At 37.0% G+C, this 21,033-nt stretch overlaps 2 protein-coding genes across 4 annotated transcripts in view; both read right to left on the bottom strand.

The window, feature by feature from the left end:
- Positions 1-3,840: 3,840 nt before the first annotated feature.
- GATAd (GATA zinc finger-domain containing protein GATAd) overlaps positions 3,841-21,033 on the bottom strand; it is a 101,808-nt gene continuing 84,615 nt past the window's right edge. Inside the window, exons 4-8 of one of the 3 annotated variants that reach the window (XM_089465664.1) lie at positions 17,051-17,178; positions 11,415-11,525; positions 11,116-11,350; positions 10,893-11,023; positions 3,841-5,154 (exon numbers count right to left, since the gene is read on the bottom strand). In XM_089465664.1, coding sequence (XP_089321790.1) covers positions 4,978-5,154; positions 10,893-11,023; positions 11,116-11,350; positions 11,415-11,525; positions 17,051-17,178 — 782 coding nt within the window. In that variant the 3' untranslated portion in view covers positions 3,841-4,977. The remainder of the gene's footprint in view (positions 5,155-10,892; positions 11,024-11,115; positions 11,351-11,414; positions 11,526-17,050; positions 17,179-21,033) is intronic. The other 2 variants (XM_089465665.1, XM_089465666.1) reach the window with 2 other exon arrangements.
- On the bottom strand, positions 19,535-20,081 carry LOC149270136 (uncharacterized). The gene is made up of 2 exons (XM_089465667.1): positions 19,668-20,081; positions 19,535-19,614 (listed from the first exon to the last, which is right to left on the bottom strand). Exons 1-2 carry the CDS (start codon positions 19,835-19,837, stop codon positions 19,536-19,538), a joined length of 249 nt encoding a protein of 82 aa, XP_089321793.1. The 5' UTR covers positions 19,838-20,081; the 3' UTR covers position 19,535.

Genomic DNA, 21,033 nt, shown 5'->3' with positions numbered 1-21,033 from the left:
GGACAGACAGACGGACAGGGCCAAATCAACTCAGCTCGTCGCCCTGATCAAGAATATATATACTTTGTGGGGTCTGCCACGCCTCCTTCTCCCTGTTACATACATTTCAACAAAACCATTATACCCTGATTTACCATTGAAAATGGGTTCAGGGTATAAAAATTACACCTCAAAAGTCTGCATATTGTTTAAGTTTGCTGCGTACAGCGCTGGAATTCGCGATCACCGTTAGTTTTTGCATGTTTTTTCAATTCCTCTTCGCTGATTTGCGTAATTTGCTATCACTTTGATAACAAATTTGGCACGCGTTTCATCATGGGAAGAAATATCGGTAGAAGTTCGTAAGCTTATATTCAAATATAGGTTAGAAGACAAATCCTACCGAGAAATTGGTCTATTGGTAGGCAGAACTCATTCTTCGTGCCAAAGAGTCTACGACAATTATGTCTCATCGGGCTCTATATTGTCAAAGCCTTGTTCAGGCCGCCCACCCTTGCTCATGGAACGAAAGAAAAAACGTATTGTCCAATTGGAACCTCAAAATCCAATGATATCTGCTCACCAAGGACGGAAAAAGCGCATGGACTTCGCCAATGAGCACATTTCCAAGCCTTCTAGCTTCTGGAAAAGGGTAATTTTCTCAGATGAGAGCAAGTTTTGCTTATTTGGCATAAAAGGTAAGAAAATAGTATGGAGAAAAAGCGGAACAGCCATAGATAAGGAAAATGTATTGCCTACAGTAAACATGGTGGAGGTGGTGTAATGGTCTGGGGATGTATGGCGGCGAGTGGCATGGGAAATCTCTCTTTTATAGAATCAACAATGGACCATAAGGATTACATAAAAGTTCTTAGTGAGAATCTGCATCAGAGTGCCCAGAAATTGCAGCTGGAGGGCGAATTTTGCTTCCAACAGGACAATGATCCTAAGCATACAGCCCACAATGTACAGCTCTGGCTACTTTACAATGTAAAAAGCCAACTCTGAACGCCTCCCCAGTCCCCAGACCTCAATCCTATTGAACATCTATTGGACTTACTCGAGCGTAGGATTCGGCATCACACCATAAGGTCTAAGAACATGCTGAAGGAGGTCATGATTGAGGAATGGGACAAAATAACTGCAGAGGACACTAAAAACCTGGTTGAGTCAATGCCTTGCCGTCTGGCTGAGGTGTTAAAACGAAAAAGGTATCCTACAAGATACTAACAACTAACAAATTCCAGCGCTTTACGCAGCAAACTTAAACTGTACGCAGACTTTTGAGGTGTCATTTTTTGGTTATGTTTTTTGTTTATAATTCTTTTTAATATTAGGTTTAGTTATAATAATAAAATCAAAACATAATTATGTTAATAAATAAATGAAAATTGTTATACAAAAAGAAGTATTGCCTTAAGTCTTCTATATTAAATACAATATACATGTAAACCTAAAAATATGGGTTTGTTTGCAAATGTACGCAGAGTTCTGCGAGCAAGTGTATGTTAATACGGTCCAATAAATTTTTCACAGACAATTCATGTGGAATCCATACATCGAGCTTCTTTTTGTAGCCAGCCTTTTCTAAATGGTTCAGAACCGTTTGATGATGAATGTTTAGTTCATTGGCGATGTGATGGTCCTGGTCAATTCTTTCCATAATTTCATCGACTTTTTCACTTCATCTTTCAGATCGAAATTTCCAGAAGGGAAGCGAGCGAACCATTGTTTTGCTACAAAAACTGATCATTGGTGGCTTGCGTGGCATTCTTCCCTTTCTTTTTTAAATTTCTAAATTTTCGAATTTCTTCTTTAAATCACTCATTTTTTAACAGCCAAATTCTCCAAATTCCTTGAATAAAAATTTTTTGGGCAAATGAAGCTTAAAGTGCTACCGATCGAAACCCATATGTTAGAACACAATGTGATTAGTAGCAATGGAGATACACGATTCAAACGACATCTATTGAGAAAATACGAAAGGACTTTTCCGACTTTTTTGATATGATAAGAAAACAGCACTTATCGATTTTTGGAATGAGTCCCGATATGCGCGTGATATACGAACATGTGATGGGCGAACAGACAGACGGACAGGGCTAAATCGACGCCCTGTTCAAGAATATATATACTTTTAACAAAACCATTAAAATGGGTTCAGGGTATAAAATATAGAAATATTTTTTGTTCTTTGCTTACTTACTAAGTCTCATTGCAGGAACGTCCATAGAATCACTGACTGTTAACGAATGATTTGATTATTTTATGTTGATTTGGCAAACGTAATGTGTAAATTAACGAAATTTTAATTTTGAAATAAGAAATAAATAAAATAAAAACAATTAAGAAAGCTCTAGTCGAGACTGCTCGACTACGAGATCCCCTGAAGCAGTAGGAGCAATAGATATTTCAATAATTTTTCGCGTCTTTCAGCTTACACAAGAAACACGCACACACACACACACACAGGCACGTACGCACACACAGGCATACATACACACACACGCATACAGACACACATACACACACACACACGCATACACACACAAACGCATACACACACACATACACAAACACATACACACACAAGCACCCACGCATAAATACGCATGGGCTGCAGTGTGCGCTTACTATGAGAACTTAATTGTTTAATAACTTTTTTATGGACGTACGATCTTCATGAAACTTTCAGATTATGATTATAACATGAATATGCATGTAATTGCCAAAGCACAAGTCTCTAGTATTTGAAATACGCTTTTTACAAAAGTGAGGGTGAGGGGGTGAATTTAGAGGTGGGGGTACATTTAAAAAAAACCCGAAATTGTATAAATTGCATATAAGCATACATAGGCATACATACACACGCATACAGACACACATACACACACACACACGCATACACACGCATACACACACAAACGCATAAACACACACATACACAAACACATACACACACAAGCACCCACGCATAAATACGCATGGGCTGCAGTGTGCGCTTACTATGAGAACTTAATTGTTTAATAACTTTTTTATGGAACTTTCAGATTATGATTATAACATGAATATGCATGTAATTGCCAAAGCACAAATCTCTAGTATTTGAAATACGCTTTTTACAAAAGTGATGGTGAGGGGGTGAATTTAGAGGTGGGGGTATTTTAACAAAAACCGAAATTGTATAAATTGCATATAAGCATACATTAAAAATTTGGAGACTCTAGCAATAAAGGTGTAGAAGATATAATTTTATAACTGGTTTTCGATAAGGTTTTTATCGATAAAAAAAGATCGGGATGAGATATCGATTTTTAATGATAAACTTGATATGCGCGCTGTAATTACGGACATTTAAAAAAAAAATTGAAGTCTCTAGCTCTTATATCTTCTGAAATCGACGCGTTCATACATACGGACAGACGGACGGACAGGGCCAAATCAACTCTGCTCGTCGCCCTGATCAAGAATATCTCTTTCTGCCTTACATACATTTCAACAAAACCATTATACCCTGATTTCCCATTGAAAATGGGTTCAGGGTATAAAAAAACACAATAGTTTGTAGTGTAATCAGATATTAGATTGATATTAGATACATTGCCTTAAAGTTAAAATAATAAATACATGTATTTTTGTAATATTCCTTTTTTATTGCAACTGTTAGAGAAGTTTGTAATTATTAAATTCGAAAAAATAAATGTATAACTTTTTCTTAGCTTAAATATTTTATATATTTTATTATGATAAAAAAGCTGTTATCGTTTTTAAAATTTGTCTTATTTGAAATATAAATATTTGTTCAATTGTTGCTTGAAATTCTTGCTTGGTATTATGAATATTGCTTTGAATTGCATAGTATTACTATTTAAAAATTGTGGAGATTATTTTATTATCACATGATTTTCATTTACAGGCAAGAGATTTTACAAATGTTTTCTAGCTATAGAATTGTGCGGAATAAACAATAAGCTCTTTAAAATAGTGTCGGGATCAAAAAAGATAATTGCCAAATATTTCGAAATATATTATATTACTATTCGTAAATTACTTAGCAAAATGCTGTCCTTCGGGTTTTATGACTTAAAATGTATAAATACTCAGAATAATCAAAAATGTATTATATTCGAACATTCTTGTCAACGATTAATACCTAATATTACTAATCACGATTATTTTTTTAAATTGACAGCCCTATTGCAAAAGATATTACATTGTTACAGAAATAATGTATTTTAAGATATTAAACAATTCATTTAACTATTTGAAAATTTTTAATATTATCATTTCAATTTAGTTTAATTTAAGAATTTAGCTAGAAATCTGATAATAAGTAAAAACTATACATGAATCCTGCCAAATAAAATGAAGCTAAGCCCTATTAATTTAAAAAATATATATATGTTAAAAAGACATACCCTATTAAAAGCATCAAAATAAATAAACGATCTGCCTGAATTTATGTTATTAATGTGTTACTTTTTAGTATTAAGTAGTGAATGAAAGTATTGACTATTTCAGTATAAAGATGTACTAATACATTAAAAATTATACGATTTATATGAAAAATACAAATGAAATAAGCAATATAAAATAAAATATTACAGCGTATAAATGATGTAATTAATTGCTTAGCGCAATCATAATTGAATGAATGTTTTGTGTAGTACTCAAGCGGAAAAATTAATATATTTGGTTTGTGATATACTTGTATGAATTTGATGATTTTTATGTCAAGCTACTTAGAAAAGACTTTAAATATTAAAATACTGAATATTAGAAGAAATATATATAATTGCTTAATTATTACTCTAAATTTAAATAAAATTAAGTAATTCTTTCCGCGCTTAATAATTCACACCATCAAAATAAAACCTTAATTTATTTAAAAAAAATTTTTTTTTTTTTACAATATTTAGTGTGAATATATATAATGGTTTAATGGTTTTATAAACTCATTTAAAGTTATATAGGCGTGATGGCTTGATTACTTGAATTTTATTTGGCGTCGTATGTTAACTTTGCATTATTTTCACTGGAAACAAGATTCAGAGGAACAGATAGTTCCTCTCCTGCATGAGTTTCAGGAAATGATTGGGAGTTGGATCTCTTTAAAATAACATTTTTAAGCGTTTCTGTTGTTTTAACCGTGTCAAATATTTCTGTTTTGTATTTCTGAAAATAGAAAAAATAAACATAAGTTAATTTCCTGTATTATATTACAAATTAAGAATACTGATCATACTGTACAACAAGTAAGAAAGCTCTAGTCGAGACTACGAAATCCCCTAAACCTTTCGAGCAACTGATATTTCAATAATTATTCACATATGCACATACACATATATACGTACGCACGCATAAACACGCATTGGATGCAGTGTGGGCTTACTATGGGAACTTAATTGTTTAATAACTTTTCTTGTGAACATACGATCTTCATGAAACTTTCAGATTATGAATATACCATAGATATGCATTTATTTGCTAAAGCATAAGTCCCTAATATTTGATATACGCCTTTTTCAAATTTGAGGGTGAGGGGGTGAATTAGCGGTGAGGGGTAAATTTTGACAAAACCCGAATTAGTATGAAATATATAAGTATACATATACAAATTGGAGAGTCCAGCTTTGAAGATGTAGACGATATAAATTTTTTACTGGTTTCCGATAATGTTTTTAATCGATAACAAAACGGGGCAAGTTATCGATATTTAAAAATTTCAAGTCTCTAGCTCTTATATCTTCGGAAATCGACGCGTTCAAACATACGGACAGACGGACAGACGGGTTCAGGGTATAATAAACAAGTAAGAAAGCTCTAGTCCAGACTGCTCGACTACGAGATCCCCTGAACCCTTGGAGCAATAGATATTTCAATCATTTTTCGCGTCTTTCAGCTTGCACAAGAAACACGCACATACACACACACTCACACGCACGTACGCACACACAGCCTACATACACACACACGCATACCGACACACATACACACACACACACGCATACACACACAAACACATACACACACACACATACACACACACATACACAAACACATACACACACAAGCACCCACGCATAAACACGCATGGGCTGCAATGTGCGCTTACTATGAGAACTTAATTTTTTAATTTTTTTTATGGACGTACGATCTTCATGAAACTTTTAGATTATGATTAAAACACAAATATGCATGTAATTGCCAAAGCACAAGTCTCTAGTATTTGAAATACGTTTTTTACAAAAGTGAGGGTGAGGGGGTGAAATTAGAGGTGGCGGTAAATTTTAACAAAAACCGAAATCGTATAAATTGCATATAAGCATACATTAAAAAATTGGACACTCTAGCAATAAAGGTTCAATGGGAAATCAGGGTATAATGGTTTTGTTGAAATGCATGTAACAGGGGACAGACCCGACCGACCCGACAGAGCTAAATCGACTCAGCTCGTCGCCCTGATCAAGAATATATATACTTTATGGAATCTGCCACGCCTCCTTCTGCCTGTTACATACATTTAACAAAACCATTATACCCTGATTTCCCATTGAAAATGGGTTCAGGGTATAATTAACTTCCAACAGTAAGCTCACACTGCAGTGAATGCGTGTTTATGCGTGCGTGCGCTATTATTAGAGCTAAACTTAGCTACTAAATAGCTGATGGGATGTATCTGCATTTGAGAACGCTGGACTGCAACGCTCTAATCTTTTCTAAATATGGTGGAAAATCAATATATATTTATAGATTATTTTCGATAAAAAAGAAATCGAATGAGGTATCGGAAAAATATGAAAAGCTCATATTAATGAGCATGCATGCTGAATTTCAGCTCTCCAGCTCTTATATATTCTGAGATATTCACTAAATTGTTGCAATCATTCATTATTTTCTCATTTGTTCTCTGTTAAGTTGACAACTGCTTTCTCGGCATCAGAATATGATCGCTCGGGTCAACGCAGTTAAGTACCTTTGTTTTGCGTTTTATAAAACACATTGCCTCTACATATCCCATTCGCCTTAATAGTTCTCCATGACGCCTTATTAGAATCACAGAAGCTTTGCCAAACTGTTTCAAGCTATGTCTAAAGTGCAAACTTATCTGATCCATACATGCCATTTCAGAGCAATCTATCCTTTTTTTGCTTAAGTCGACTCAAGTCTGAAGCGACTTTAATTTCTGATCGTCTTTTACGTAAGATGAAGTTGCCTTTCAAATCTGTGCAAACTCAAGTTTTATAATCTGGCGAGGTCACCTAGATTTCTACAAGAGCACAGAAATTGATGTCCTGATAGGCGCGGATATCCAGTAAAGTTACCATCCTAATATTTGTGGACACATTCTAGTACTAGAGATTGCTTTTGGTTGAGCACTGACAGACCCACTTTCACAGTCGATACCGGTAACGGTCTATTTCTTTACAACACAAGTTCGTACTGTCGATCTCAGAAGATATAAGAGCTAGAGAGTTAAATCGGTTTCCGAAAATCGATACCTGCTCCCGTCACTTTGCTCTCGATTAAAACCATATAGAAAATCAGGTATAAAATTATATCTCCTACATATGTATAGCTTTAGTTAAATCAAAAAATGTGTTCGTGTGTATTTTAAAGGTTTCGGGCTTAGTTAAATTCATAAAAATCTACTCTCCTTCGACTACATTTGCAAAAAGGGTATTACAATACTAGATCCACCCCATCCCCAAATTGCACTTTTATCAAAAATCTTATATCAAATACTAGACACTTGTGCCTCAACAGACAATTCAGTGTTGTTCTATTAAAATAGTCCACCTATATTAAAAGTTATGAAAAAATTAATATTTAATAAACAATTAATTCTCTGATTAAAAGTTATTAAATAGCTATATTAAAAGTTATGAAATAATTAATATTTAATAAAAAATTAATTCTCTTATTAAGCCCCTCTGCAGCCTATATGTGCATATACTAATTATACCCAAGTAATGAATATTAAGAAGATATCAATTAAAAAATAAACAAAAATAAAATAAAAACAAGTAAGAAAGCTCTAGTCGAGACTACTCGACTACGAGATCCCCTGAACCCTTGGAGTAATAGCTATTTCAATCATTTTTCGCCTCTATTAGCTTACACAAGAAACACGCACACACACACACACATACACAAACAATTACATACATATACACACACAAGCATAAACACGCATGGGCGGCAGTGAGCGCTTACTATGAGAACTTAATTGATTAATAACTTTTTTTGTGGACGTACGATCTTCATGAAGCTTTCAGATTATGATTATAACATAGATATACACAAGTCTCTAGTATTTGAAATAAGCTTTTTACAAAAGTGATTGTGAGGGGGTCAATTTAAGGGTGGGGGGTAAATTTTAACAAAAACCGAAATTGTATAAATTGCATATAAGCGTACATTAAAAATTTGGATACTCTAGCAATAAAGGTGTAGAAGATATAATTTTATAACTGGTTTTCGATAAGGTTTTTTATCGAGAAAAAAAGATCGGGATGAGTTATCGATTTTTAATGATAAACTTGATATGCGCGCTGTAATTACGGACATTTAAAAAAAAAATTTGAAGTCTCTAGTTCTTCTTCTGAATCGACGCGTTCATACATACGGACGGACGGACGGACGGACGGACGGACGGACGGACAGACAGACGGACAGGGCCAAATCGACTCAGCTCGTCGCCCTGATCAAGAATATATATACTTTGTGGGGTCTGCCACGCCTCCTTCTGCCTGTTACATACTTTTAACAAAACCATTATACCCTGATTTCCCATTTTCAATGGGTTCAGGGTATAACAAGTAAGAACGTTGCAATCGGGCGATACCGATAGCAGAAGACTCATTCACAGCCCAAACGCTGTCAACCAGAGTATATAGTGCAATTTTCAAGTCTAGTGCGCAGCAAAAAACACGGCATGATGCCATTAAAATTGGAAAATCATCGATAGCTATTGCATTCAATTTACATACATATATAATTTATACAATTTTGATTTTTATTATATATTTATATCCATACATTGGATACCGGCTTCAAGCTAACAGCAGATCAGCGCGATTTTCCTATGCTTGTGCACACACTCATCGTCTATTCTATGCGTACAGACAGAAGCGCGCCTTTTCTCACATTCTTAGAATTTCGATTGATTTCTGGACTTTCTAGCCGTTACTGTAGTTTTGTATGATGACGCTCTCTTATTAAGCTATTCTATTTTAGCAACTGATGGCTCGAGCAAAGCAGTGGCGCGGGTGCTAAGGGTGACGCAAGTAATGTTAGAGTAGCGGAGGTTCGAACCACAGTAAAGTGTTATTTTTTTTATTTTTTCATACATATTTCGTTTTTTATAAAATAGATATTTTATTGGGAAGCTGCGAGCTTGACTGAATAGCACTTAATACTTTTCATTTTCTTAGTCGAATAATTTTATAAGTTTAAATTTGTTTCTTCTTAAATAGCCCTCAAATACATATACGCAAATACATACATATGTATATATAATTATATATGTAAGCCTGCACGCATAGCATCAAGCATTCCAGCCTTATACACGCGCTCATTTGTATGTGTGTATGTATGTACACATAAATGCGTGCTATAGCATATTCTAAGAATCCCGTTGCGATTGATTTGTCTTTGCATTGTTTTTGAATTTCCAGCCGCTACACTGGCTTTTCTTTGCTATGCGGCGTCATAACAATAATGTGATTTCGTTTTAACTGCTGTTGATCGAAACGACGCGGTGGTGCTGTAGGCTGAAGCGCCGACGATCTTTATTTTAGCTATTTTGACAAACATGCTGTTTGGGTTGGGTGCGAGTTCAAATCCCGCTGTACATAAATTGCAAATGTTTGTTAGTTTAGATTTTTATATTTTATTAATTTTATAAATTAATATTTTATTAATTTATAATGTTATAATGTTTCCTTCCGTGCTATCAATGCCTATTAAGCCTACTTATGTGTACATATACATAAATGTAAATGCCGATTGCCACGCCCCTAATGGCCGTCGACTCCTCAGCCAGTTTTTAGAACGAGCAACCGGTTACCTAAATGTAAAATTTGAATTCTTACGCTCAAAAAATGTGAAAATTACAGGGTATTTTTCGATATGCCACGCCCCTAAAGAGTCTTAAAAATTATTTTTGGGACATCGATAGAGTAGGCCACCAGTAACTTAACTATCCAAATTTGAAGCTTCTAGCTCTTATACTGTAGGAGATATAAACTTTTGCGGTTTGCCACGCCCCCTATAGGCGGACACATATCTACCATAGCTCATTGGACGTGGGTGGTCAACCCGCGTATATATACAAAATTTCAGGTCTCTAGCATCAATAATGCCTAAAATATAGCAGAATTCGAAAAATCACTATATCTTCAGGTCCGATTTGCCACACCCCTAGTGGGCGTAGATATATAATTTTAATTCACCTATCTTCATAGAATTAAAACATCAGCTTACATGCAAAATTTCAGCATTCTAGCTTTATAACTTTAGGAGATACAGTTTTATCCGATTTGCCACGCCCCTAATGGGCGGAGATATATCCGCCATAGCTTGTGATCTTGGGTGATCGGCGCGGACCTACATACCAAATTTCAGCTTTCTAGTTCTTCAACAAACATGATTTCTGGTATATCGGAAAATACATTTTCCGATTTGCCACGCCCCTAGTGGGCGGATCGGGAAAATTTTAACACTTTATAGATCGGAGATATACACGAGTATGTGTTCCAAATTTCAAGTCTCTAGCTTCAATAGCGCCGAAATAGATTGCGTTCATACGGACAGACGGACAGACGGACAGACGGACAGACGGACATTGCACAAAACCAATATACTCATTTCACATTCGTGAATGAGTCTAAAAACAAAAACCTACTTACCTTAAATACTAAATCAGAATATGTTGAAGTCTCCTGGGTCAGAGGCACACTCATTTTTTTGCATTCTACTGGGTCATTTATATTATCCGTCTCATATTCAACTATTGTATTGATGGGTGTTGACCTGTTTCCTATCAGTCATTAAAAAAGTCGTAATATTTTTTTTACATTATTGATAAATTAATTTCAATAATTAGGGAATGTTTATGTTGCGACTACTTACTTTTTTTAGATTTTTCGCACTCTTTTGGACGCCTGCGCCGTGTATGAATTGTGTCACGTCTCATAGAATGTGGTCTATTGACGCCATGAAGTTTGAAATATAATCCACAAGCGTTACAAACCATTTCTCCTCTAACACTACGCCTCCAAATTGTTGTTGTCAAAGTACCACAATTAGAACAAGACATATCCCTTTGAGAAGTAGATAGAGATGATGTACTGCTACATTTTTGGCTCTAAAAAAAATTATATGTATACCTATAAATGTATTGTATAAATGTATAATTCTTTTAGCTATACCTTTTTATCTTTTAATCCGTCAACCGCTACTGGGGATTCCATACAATCTGATTTAGTGGGAAAACTTTGCTTTCTTCTACATATTTTAACAACATTTGAATCAGGCATGTCCTGTTAATTAAAATTTGTTAATTTTTCTGTTAAATGCTTAATATTTTTATACTCATTAACATTGAAAATGGGAAATCAGGGAATAATGGTTTTGTTAAAAGTATGTAACAGGCAGAAGAAGTATATATTCTTAATCAGGGCGACAAGCTGAGTAGATTTAGCCCTGTGCGTCCTTCTGTTACGGACAGAACGCGTCGATTTTTTCCTAGCTAAATTTCCATAGTAAGACTACACTGTCACACTGCAGACGATGCGTGTTTCTGTGTGCATGCGTATGTTTGTGTGTGTGTGTGAATGTGCGAATAAATATTGAAATATCAGTTGCTCGACGGGCTCAAGGTGTCTCGTAGTCGAGCAGTCATGACTTGAGCTTTCTTACTCGCTTTTATACCCTGATACCCATTAACATTGAAAATGGGAAATCAGGGTATAATGGTTTTGTTGAAATGTATGTAACAGGCAGAAGGAGGCATGACAGACCCCACAAATTATAAATTTTCTTGATCAGGGCGACGAGCTGAATCGATTTGGCCCTGTCGGCCATTAAGTATGAACTTGACATTTTCAAACCCTGAACCCATTTTCAATGGGAAATCAGGGTATAATGGTTTTGTTAACTGTATAGCCATAAGGTATATATTGTTGATCAGGGTGACGAGCTGAGTCGATTTAGCTCTGTCCGTCCGTCTGTCTGTCCGTCTGTCCGTATGTTTGAACGCGTCGATCTCAGAAGATATAAGAGCTAGAGACTTGAAAATTTGTTTCCTAGGTCCGTGTATAGCACGCGCATATTAAGTTTTGCTTTAAATATCGATAAATTTCCCCGTTATTTTGTTATCGATTAAAAACATGATCGAAAAAACAGTAATAAATTTATATCTCCTACATCTTTTAAGCTAGAGTCTCCCAATTTTTTACAATTTCGGATTTTGTCAAAATATACACCCCACCTCTAATTCACCCCCTCACCCTCACATTTGTAAAAGGCGTATTTCAAATACAAGGAACTTTTGTTTTGGCAAGTGCATGTATATCTATGTTATAATTATAATCTGAAGAAAGTACGTCCACAAGAAAAGTTATTGAATAATTAGGTTCTTATAGTAAGCCACCACTGCAGACAATGCCAGTGTATGTGTGTGTGCGTGTGTGTGTCTTGTGTAAGCAGAAAGACGCGAAAAATAATAGAAACAGCTATTGCTCGAAGTCTCGACTAGAGCTTTCTTACTTGTTTTCCCTAGGTCCGTGTATATCACGCGCATATCGAGTTTTTCTGTAAATATCGATGACTACTACCGATTTTTTATTATCCTCCCTCACCTTGCGCCTCTGTTTTGTCGTCGGCTCCAAATTCTCTAGATCCTCCTTCACCTTGTCCCATATCTGTTTCTCCAATTGAGGCTTCTATTGAAACTCAAGCCCCTGTCCCAAATTTGGATGCTACTTCTTTTGTTGCTCAAATAAAGAGTGACAATAAGTCAGCCTCTCATAGCATTACCTTATCTGTTGTCTCTCCTAGAAAGCAAGTTTTCTTATCTAGGCTTTCATCTGACACTACCATTGAGGCAGTATCGGCTTTTATCTCAAATAAGATTCCGGCTAATGTTTTTATATCGAAGTTTAGTTTTGCGACACCGCGTGAAATTGCTTCGTTCAAAATCAATGTGCCTGTAGAATACTTTAAAACCCTTTGTGATCCTAATTTCTGGCCACCTCATGTAGTTGTTCATGAATTTAAACCCAAAAATCGAACCAGATCGATGCCTATTTCAGTAAATTTACCTTCGGTGCAATCTTCATCAAACGTTGTACCAAAAAACTAAATTACTTATTACTGATTTATCAAAATGTACGTGGCTTAAACTCAAAACTTAAAAGTCTTTTCTTGCATAGTTTCAGTGTACAATATGATATTATCGCTTTCACTGAAACATGGCTAAGTAGTAATATTCATTATAGTGAAATTCTTTCAAGTAATTTCACTATTTACAGACTCGACCGTTCGTCGCGGAGAGGTGGTGGGGTGTTAATTGCGGTTAAGTCAATTATCCACTCTGAATTGTTTACCTTTTCGTACCTTTTATGTTTCAGATGAACTCTATTTCAAACCATCTTAATCGCACTCTTGATCTTGTGTTTGTTAATCATGATTCGCTCATTAATGTCGCGAGATCAACTCCTTTCTCCTTACCTGAGGATATATATCACCCCACTTTAGAGGTTTTATTAACTATCGATAATCCTCTACTACTCCAATGCCTTCTAAACTTAGTCGCTGTTATCGTAAATGCAATTTCGTTTTGCTTAACGAACTAATTAATTCAACAGACTGGTCTATTTTATATGAGTCGGTTGATATTAATTTAGCAGCATCGTTTTTTTATTCTACCTTAAACTCTATTCTGGATGTTTGTGTCCCTCTCCGCCGTATTTCACCAGTTTCAAATAAGCCACCTTGGTAAATCCTCTGGTTTGCCGTCCTCATTTGTCCTTGGAGGTGAAAAAACATGCAATGATCAGGATTCCTCTGATCTATTTGCTGATTTTTTTCAATCCACTTATTCTTCTGCTGATCTCTACAGCAACTCATATCCTTATTCTCTTCCTGAATATGGATCTATAAATACTCCCAAAGTTACTGCATCCTCTCTGGCTGCAGCCATTAGGACATTGAAATCATCTTTCTCTCCTGGTGCTGATAATATTCCTAGTTGTGTGATTAAAGAGTGCAGTGTTTCTCTTCAGTCACAATTACTAAAATTGTTTAACTTGTCCTTGGATACTTCTGTGTTCCCTTCAATTTGGAAAGAATCTTTCATCATTCCCTTATATAAAAAAGGTGGAAGATCTGATATTTCCAATTATAGAGGCATCGCGAAATTATCTGCTATTACGAAGTTATTTGAGAATATCATAACATCGGCCTTGCAGCATTTTTGCAAATCGATTATTCAACCATCTCAACATGGTTTTGTTCAAAATCGATCTACGTCCTCTAATTTACTTGAGTTCACTTCGCTTGTTAATGACAGCTTTTCCAAAAAAATGCAAACCGATGTTATTTATACGGACTTCAGTAAAGCATTTGACTCGGTACATCATCACATACTAATTCTTAAGCTTGAACGCTTAGGATTTTCACCCAGTCTTGTCTCTTGGACATCCTATTTAACGGGTAGAACCCAAAGAGTCTTGCTGAGAACAGCTATGTCTAAACTTATCTTTGTTTCGTCTGGTGTACCTCAGGGTAGCCATTTGGGCCCATTTCTCTTTTCCCTTTTTATAAATGACCTTCCTAGTTGTATCTCGCATTCCACTATATTTATGTATGCTGATGATGTAAAACTTTGCCTTCCATACTCCAGGGCAAATGGACATCTTCACCTTCAAGATGACCTAAATACATTTCAACTTTGGTGTGTGGCAGGCAAACCAGCTTGACCTAAATTGCTCAAAGTGTATGACAATGACCTTCAGTCGTACCGTTCCTCTAATTGTTGATTATAAAATTAGCAATATTTCCTTACGACGCATCTTTACAGTCAAAGATCTTGGTGTGTTCTTTGACTGTAAACTTAACTTTAATATTCATATTTCTACCATCATTAATGAAGCCAAAAGTGTGCTTGGCTTTATTAAACGTTGGTCTAAGGAATTTAAAGATCCTTTTATTACCAAGCGCTTATTTACTTCGCTTGTGCGTCCTATCCTAGAGTATTGCTCTGTCGTATGGTCTCCGCAACATAAACTGTATCAGGATCGTATCGAATCGGTCCAAAAACAGTTTCTTCTCTTTGCCTTAAGAGACCTTAGATGGGACAGTAATTTACGATTACCGTCTTATCATAGTAGGCTCCAGCTAATAGATCTTCCATCGCTAACCAATCGCAGAACAAGTTTAGGAATTGTTTTTCTGTAACAGGCAGAAGGAGGCGTGGCAGACCCCACAAAGTATATATATTCTTGATCAGGGCGACGAGCTGAGTTGATATGGCCCTGTCCGTCTGTCTGTCCGTCCGTCCGTCTGTCCGTCTGTCCGTTTGTCCGTATGTATGAACGCGTCGATTTCAGAAGATATAAGAGCTAGTGACTTCAAATTTTTTTATAATGTCCGTAATTACAGCGCGCATATCAAGTTTATCATTAAAAATCGATAACACATCCCGATCTTTTTTTATCGATAAAAAACCTTATCGAAACCCAGTTATAAAATTATATCTTCTACACCTTTATTGCTAGAGTCTCCAAATTTTTAATGTATGCTTACATGCAATTTATACAATTTCGGTTATTGTTAAAATTTACCCCCCACCTCTAAATTCACCCCATCACCCTCACTTTTGTAGAAAGCGTATTTCAAATAATAGAGACTTGTGCTTGGGCAATTACATGCATATTCATGTTATAATCATAATTTGAAAGTTTCATGAAGATCGTACGTCTATAAAAAAAGTTATTAAACAATTAAGTTCTCATAGTAAGCGCACACTGCAGCCCATGCGTGTTTATGCGTGAGTGCTTGTGTGTGTATGTGTGTGTGTGTGCCTGTGTGTGCGTTTGTGTGTGTATGCATGTGTGAGTGTATGTGTGTCGCAGTTCGCAGTTCGTGTCGTGTTTCTTATGTAAGCTGAAGGACGCGAAAAATTATTGAAATATCTATTGCTCCAAGGGTTCAGGGGATCTCGTAGTCGAGCAGTCTCGACTAGAGCTTTCTTACTTGTTTAAATTAAAATTGTTTCTCGTTTTTGTCAATAGCTTTAAGAAATAAATAAATAAATAAATAAAACCTTATTGAAAGTTAGTTATTTAATTATGTCTCATACACCTTTAGAGATAAATGTAGTTAAGCATCGACCACCCAAGAGCATGAGCTATAGCGGATATATCTACGCACAGTGGCGGCGTGACATATCGGATAAAACGATATCTCCAAGAGTTTTAAAGCAAGAACCTTGAGGTAGGCTAATGTTATGATTTTGTAAAGAATTATGAAAAAATTATATTCCTACGCCTACTAAGGGCGTGGCAAATCGAACATGAATATATAGTGATTTTTCAAACTCTGCTATATTTTGGATACTATTGATACTCGGGCTGACCACCCAATGAGGTGTCTTCGGCCACAAGGGGCGTGGCAAATCTAGAAAAATCTCCTACATTTTCAGAGCTAGAGTCTCCAAATTTTAAATTTAGATTCATATGTACTTTATAGAATATATTTTTATTATAATTCACCCCGCACCCTTATATCCTCCACCTGACCCACATAATTGTATTTCAAATATTATAGACTTGTGCTTTGAAAAATCACACATTTCATTGTTAAAATCACGATCTGAAAGTTTCATCAAGATAGTCTATCCACAAGAAAAGTTCTCATAATCAGCTCAAAGTGCAGCCCATGCGAGTGAGTGTGTTTCTTGTGTAAGCAGAAAGACGCGAAGAATTATTGAAATATCAATTGTTCGAACGGTTCAGGGAATTTCGAAGTCGAGCAGTCTCGACTAGAGTGTCATACTTGTTACCTTTAAAAGTGGCAATGGTTCCTCAGGTACTTTTGTCAATGCTATAGTTGATGCCACAGGAAATACAAAAGTTTGAGTCATCATATTCCGTAAGAGTTGTGTTGCCCGACTATCCTCTTTATTTTTAGCTGAAAATGAAAAAAAAAAAAAAAAAGTATATATATATACATATATAAAATTATTTATTAAAGCATAATAGTGCAAAGTATTTAAAAAGTAGCTGAAGAGATTGATTATACTATATAATTATACCCTAAACCCTAATAGTGCATGTAACAGACATAAAATATATACATAATTACGGCTGGTTAAATAGAAAGATCAATTTCTTTTAATAGCATTGGAGTTGAACAAGTTTCTTCTTCTTGTGATACAAATTTACAGCTGAACTCTAATTCTAAGCATCGGCACTATGAAGCTTCAGCGTCATCGGATCTCTTTGTTATACTCTAGGTGGCATGATCATGTAGCTACTCTTATGAAGTAAAGCTTCGGTAGGCCTAATTATACAGTTAGGTTTCTTGTAAAAACATCTCGCTTATGTATGCATATGAAATACTTTAATTTATTCGAGTACGATGAATGTGTTACTCCTCCAACCCGAGAATATAGCCTGTCCTCAAGCGGTACGCTTGAAGTATTAACATTCTTCATAAGACATTTTTATACCCTGAACCCATTGAAAATGGGAAATCAGGGTATAATGGTTTAGTTGAAATGTATTGTGAGGTTCCAATTTTCAGCTGGGGCAGCGTCAGTCTGCCCAGGGTGGATATGACAAGAATATTTGTGATTTGCTGGGACCGGAATCTGGAGAGGGGGGGTATAGGAAACGATGGGGGAACGGTGCTGAGGGTTTGGCCTCTTAAGCTCGCTACATGGTAATAACTATTATTCGCGCTCACCCACTGTCTCCGCTACGCTGTCGCTTACCAATTACTTATTCTAACGCTCTTAAGCTGCCTCCATACCTCGGCCGCGCGCTCCGCATCGGCGTAGGCAATCCAACCAACCACAGCTTCGGCTCCACTGAACTTTCGCCGCGAAAGTAAAAGCCACGGTTGCATTGCCGATCGCTGCGATTTGCGCGGGCATTTAAAAGCGATTTTCATCGAGCCGCCTCACAGTATGTGTATATATTCTTGATCAGGGCGACGAGCTGAGTCGATTTGGCCCTGTCCGTCTATATGTCCGTCCGTATAAACGCGCCGATCTCAGAAGATACAAGAGCTAGAGACTTGAAATGTTTTTTCATAGGTCCGTGTATATCACGCGCATATCAAGTTTTTCTCTAAATATCGATAAGCACTCTCGATATTTTATTATCGATCAAAAACCTTACCGAAAGCTATTCATTGAATTATATCTCCTACACCTTTAGAGCTAGAGTCTCTAAATTTTTTATGTATACTTACATATATGCATTTTATACAATTTCGATTTCCGTTCGTCCGTCAGTTTGTATGAACGCGTCGATCTCAGAAGATATAAGAGTTAGAGACTTTAAATTTTTTTTCCTAGGTCCGATATTTTATTATCAATTAAAAACCTTATCGAAAGCCAGTTATTTAATTATATCTCCTACATCTATAGAGCTAGAGCTTGTAAATTTTAAATGTAGACTTACATAGACTTTATATAATTTCGATTTTTGTTGTAATTTACCCCACACCCCTATATCCACCCCATCACCATTACCTTTCTAAAAGGCGTATTTCAAGTACTAGAGACGTGTCAAATGTACATACATTTGAACATTATGATTATGAACTGAAAGTTTCATTAAGATTGTACGTCTAGAAATTAAATTATTCAACAAATATAATCTTATAATGTTGCCCACACTGCAGCGCAGCCCAAGCGCAGTCGCTTCTTTTTGCACAGTTAGCATAGCGCGTTCTAATACGTGCGTGTGTATGTATGTGTGCCGAAAACATAGTGATTGGAATATCAGATTGGAGGGTTCAGGATATCTCCTAGTCGAGCAGTCTCGACTAGAGTCTTCTTACATGTTTTTTTATACCCTGAACCCATTGAAAATGGGAAATCAGGGTATAATGGTTTTGTTGAAATGTATGTAACAGGCAGAAGGAGGCGTGGCAGACCCCACAAAGTATATATATTCTTGATCAGGGCGACGAGCTGAGTCGATTTGGCCCTGTCCGTCTGTCTGTCTGTCCGTCTGTCCGTCCGTCCGTCTGTCCGTCTGTCCGTATGTTTGAACGCGTCGATTTCCGAAGATATAAGAGCTAGAGACTTGAATTTTTTTTTGAAATGACCGTATATACAGCGCGGACGTCGAGTTTGCTTTTAAAATTCGAAAAATCATCCCGTTATGTTTTTATCGACTAAATACATTCAAGTTCAAATCAGATGCCTCTATAGCTAATTGTGAATGATTTTTCTTTTTTTAAATTTCTCAAATATTCAATATAATATGTAGATCATATGCTGAAAGTTTCATTAAATTCCGTTCAGTCGAAAATTAATGTTGGAGTGGTGGTGTCGCCGATAAGCAAAAAGACCGGGTTGTAATTTCCTCGTCTTTATTTCTTAGATTAAAGCTGTGTTGCTCGTATAGCATTAGTAATAAGATGTACATATGTCTCGTCAGTACCAGGAGAGGCAAGTGAGGCAAGTGAGGCGCGAGACGAAGTACTCAGCGGGCGCTAAGTACCGCGAACCAGTAGGAGAACTGGGTAATGTTATTAACAGAATGCTGTTAACAACATAACATTGTGTGGTGCGGGAGGAGCAATTCTTGTTAATGGGATCTGGCATTAACATACTCCCCCCCCTTGCAAGGATTGCAAATTAAGACGTCGTGTCCAAGCTGGAGACCTCTTGCTGTGCGGATCAAGGTCGTCAGCGGAGCTGTGACCGCCTGTTTAGGAGTCGAGGCGGAGAGACATGCTGATCCCTGGAGATGCAGGAGCGTGTGGTGATTCTGGCCACACGTTTTGCAACGTCCCTTGCTTCGGCAGGATTGCCCGGAGTGCTCGTGAGCCAAGCAGTTCGTACAGTACTTATGTGTAAGTACCGCACGCATCCGCTTCTCCCCTGAAAGGCCCAGAAAACGCTGGCAATCCCGGAGACCGTGGGCTCCTGGGCACACGCGGCACTGGAAGGAATTGGTACCGCGTGGCTTGCTGCTTTCTGATGACGGCGTCTTTATCTGGAAGATCGAATGAGTTGGAGGTAGAATTACTTGCTCGTTAGGACACAACATGGAGGTTAGTTTGACAGCACAAGGAGGACGAGGATCGGGTTGAAATGATGGGCCTGAATGAAGAATATCATTCAGTGCTGGACGAAGAGCCTTGAAACCGACCCTCACTTTCGGAGTGGTGCTGTTTGGAGCTCGGAATGGAAGAGCTTCGTCAGATGATACGGTTGGCGGAGACTCAAGTTTCGCCTCTTCCGAAACGGAAACCTGAGTTGTGAAGGAGGAGACCGTTCCTGGTATCATCTGTGAAAGTGGGCCTGTCAGTACCCAACCGAAAACAGTCTCCAGACCTATAAGAGGCCCACAAATATTAGGGTGATAACCTCCCTGAATGATAGTCGGAAGGATATCCGCGCCTATCAGGACATCAATTTCCGCACTCTTGTAGAACTCGGGGTCAGCTAGCTGAATTTTCGGAAGTTTGTTTAACAAGAGTTGCGGAACTGGGGACGAAGGGATGTTACCAGCCAGATTTGGAACGACGAGAGCAGAAGCCTTGATTCGCATTCTCGGCTTCAACGGAGAGCCAATATCAAAGTTGCATACCTTGTGTGCCTCAGCTGTCACTGCTTGATTCAGGCCGGAGACCTGAGTATGCACGGACTTGAATGGCAACTTGATTTTTCGGAACAGTCGCTCAGAAATGAAAGTCGCTTCGGACCCTGAGTCGACTAAAGCACGGGCGGGATAAGTTGCGCCGAAATGGCATATATTAATCACCGCCGTGCCGAGGAGGACACCTCGTGTGTTGGCAGCC

The sequence above is a fragment of the Drosophila arizonae genome, chromosome 3, assembly GCF_054131065.1.
Source record: "Drosophila arizonae isolate 15081-1271.41 chromosome 3, UAZ_ARI_1.0, whole genome shotgun sequence".
NCBI lineage: Eukaryota > Metazoa > Arthropoda > Insecta > Diptera > Drosophilidae > Drosophila > Drosophila arizonae.
The sequence above is the reverse complement of the archived record's forward strand: the minus strand, read 5'-3'. Positions and strand labels throughout refer to the sequence as shown.

Coding starts and splice junctions, on each gene's coding strand:
- LOC149270136 (XM_089465667.1), bottom strand. CDS start 19,837: ATGTTAATGCCAGATCCCATTAACAAGAATTGCTCCTCCCGCACCACA. Junction 19,615..19,667: donor TGCCTCACTTGCCTCTCCTG/GTACTGACGAGA, acceptor CGAGCAACACAG/CTTTAATCTAAGAAATAAAG.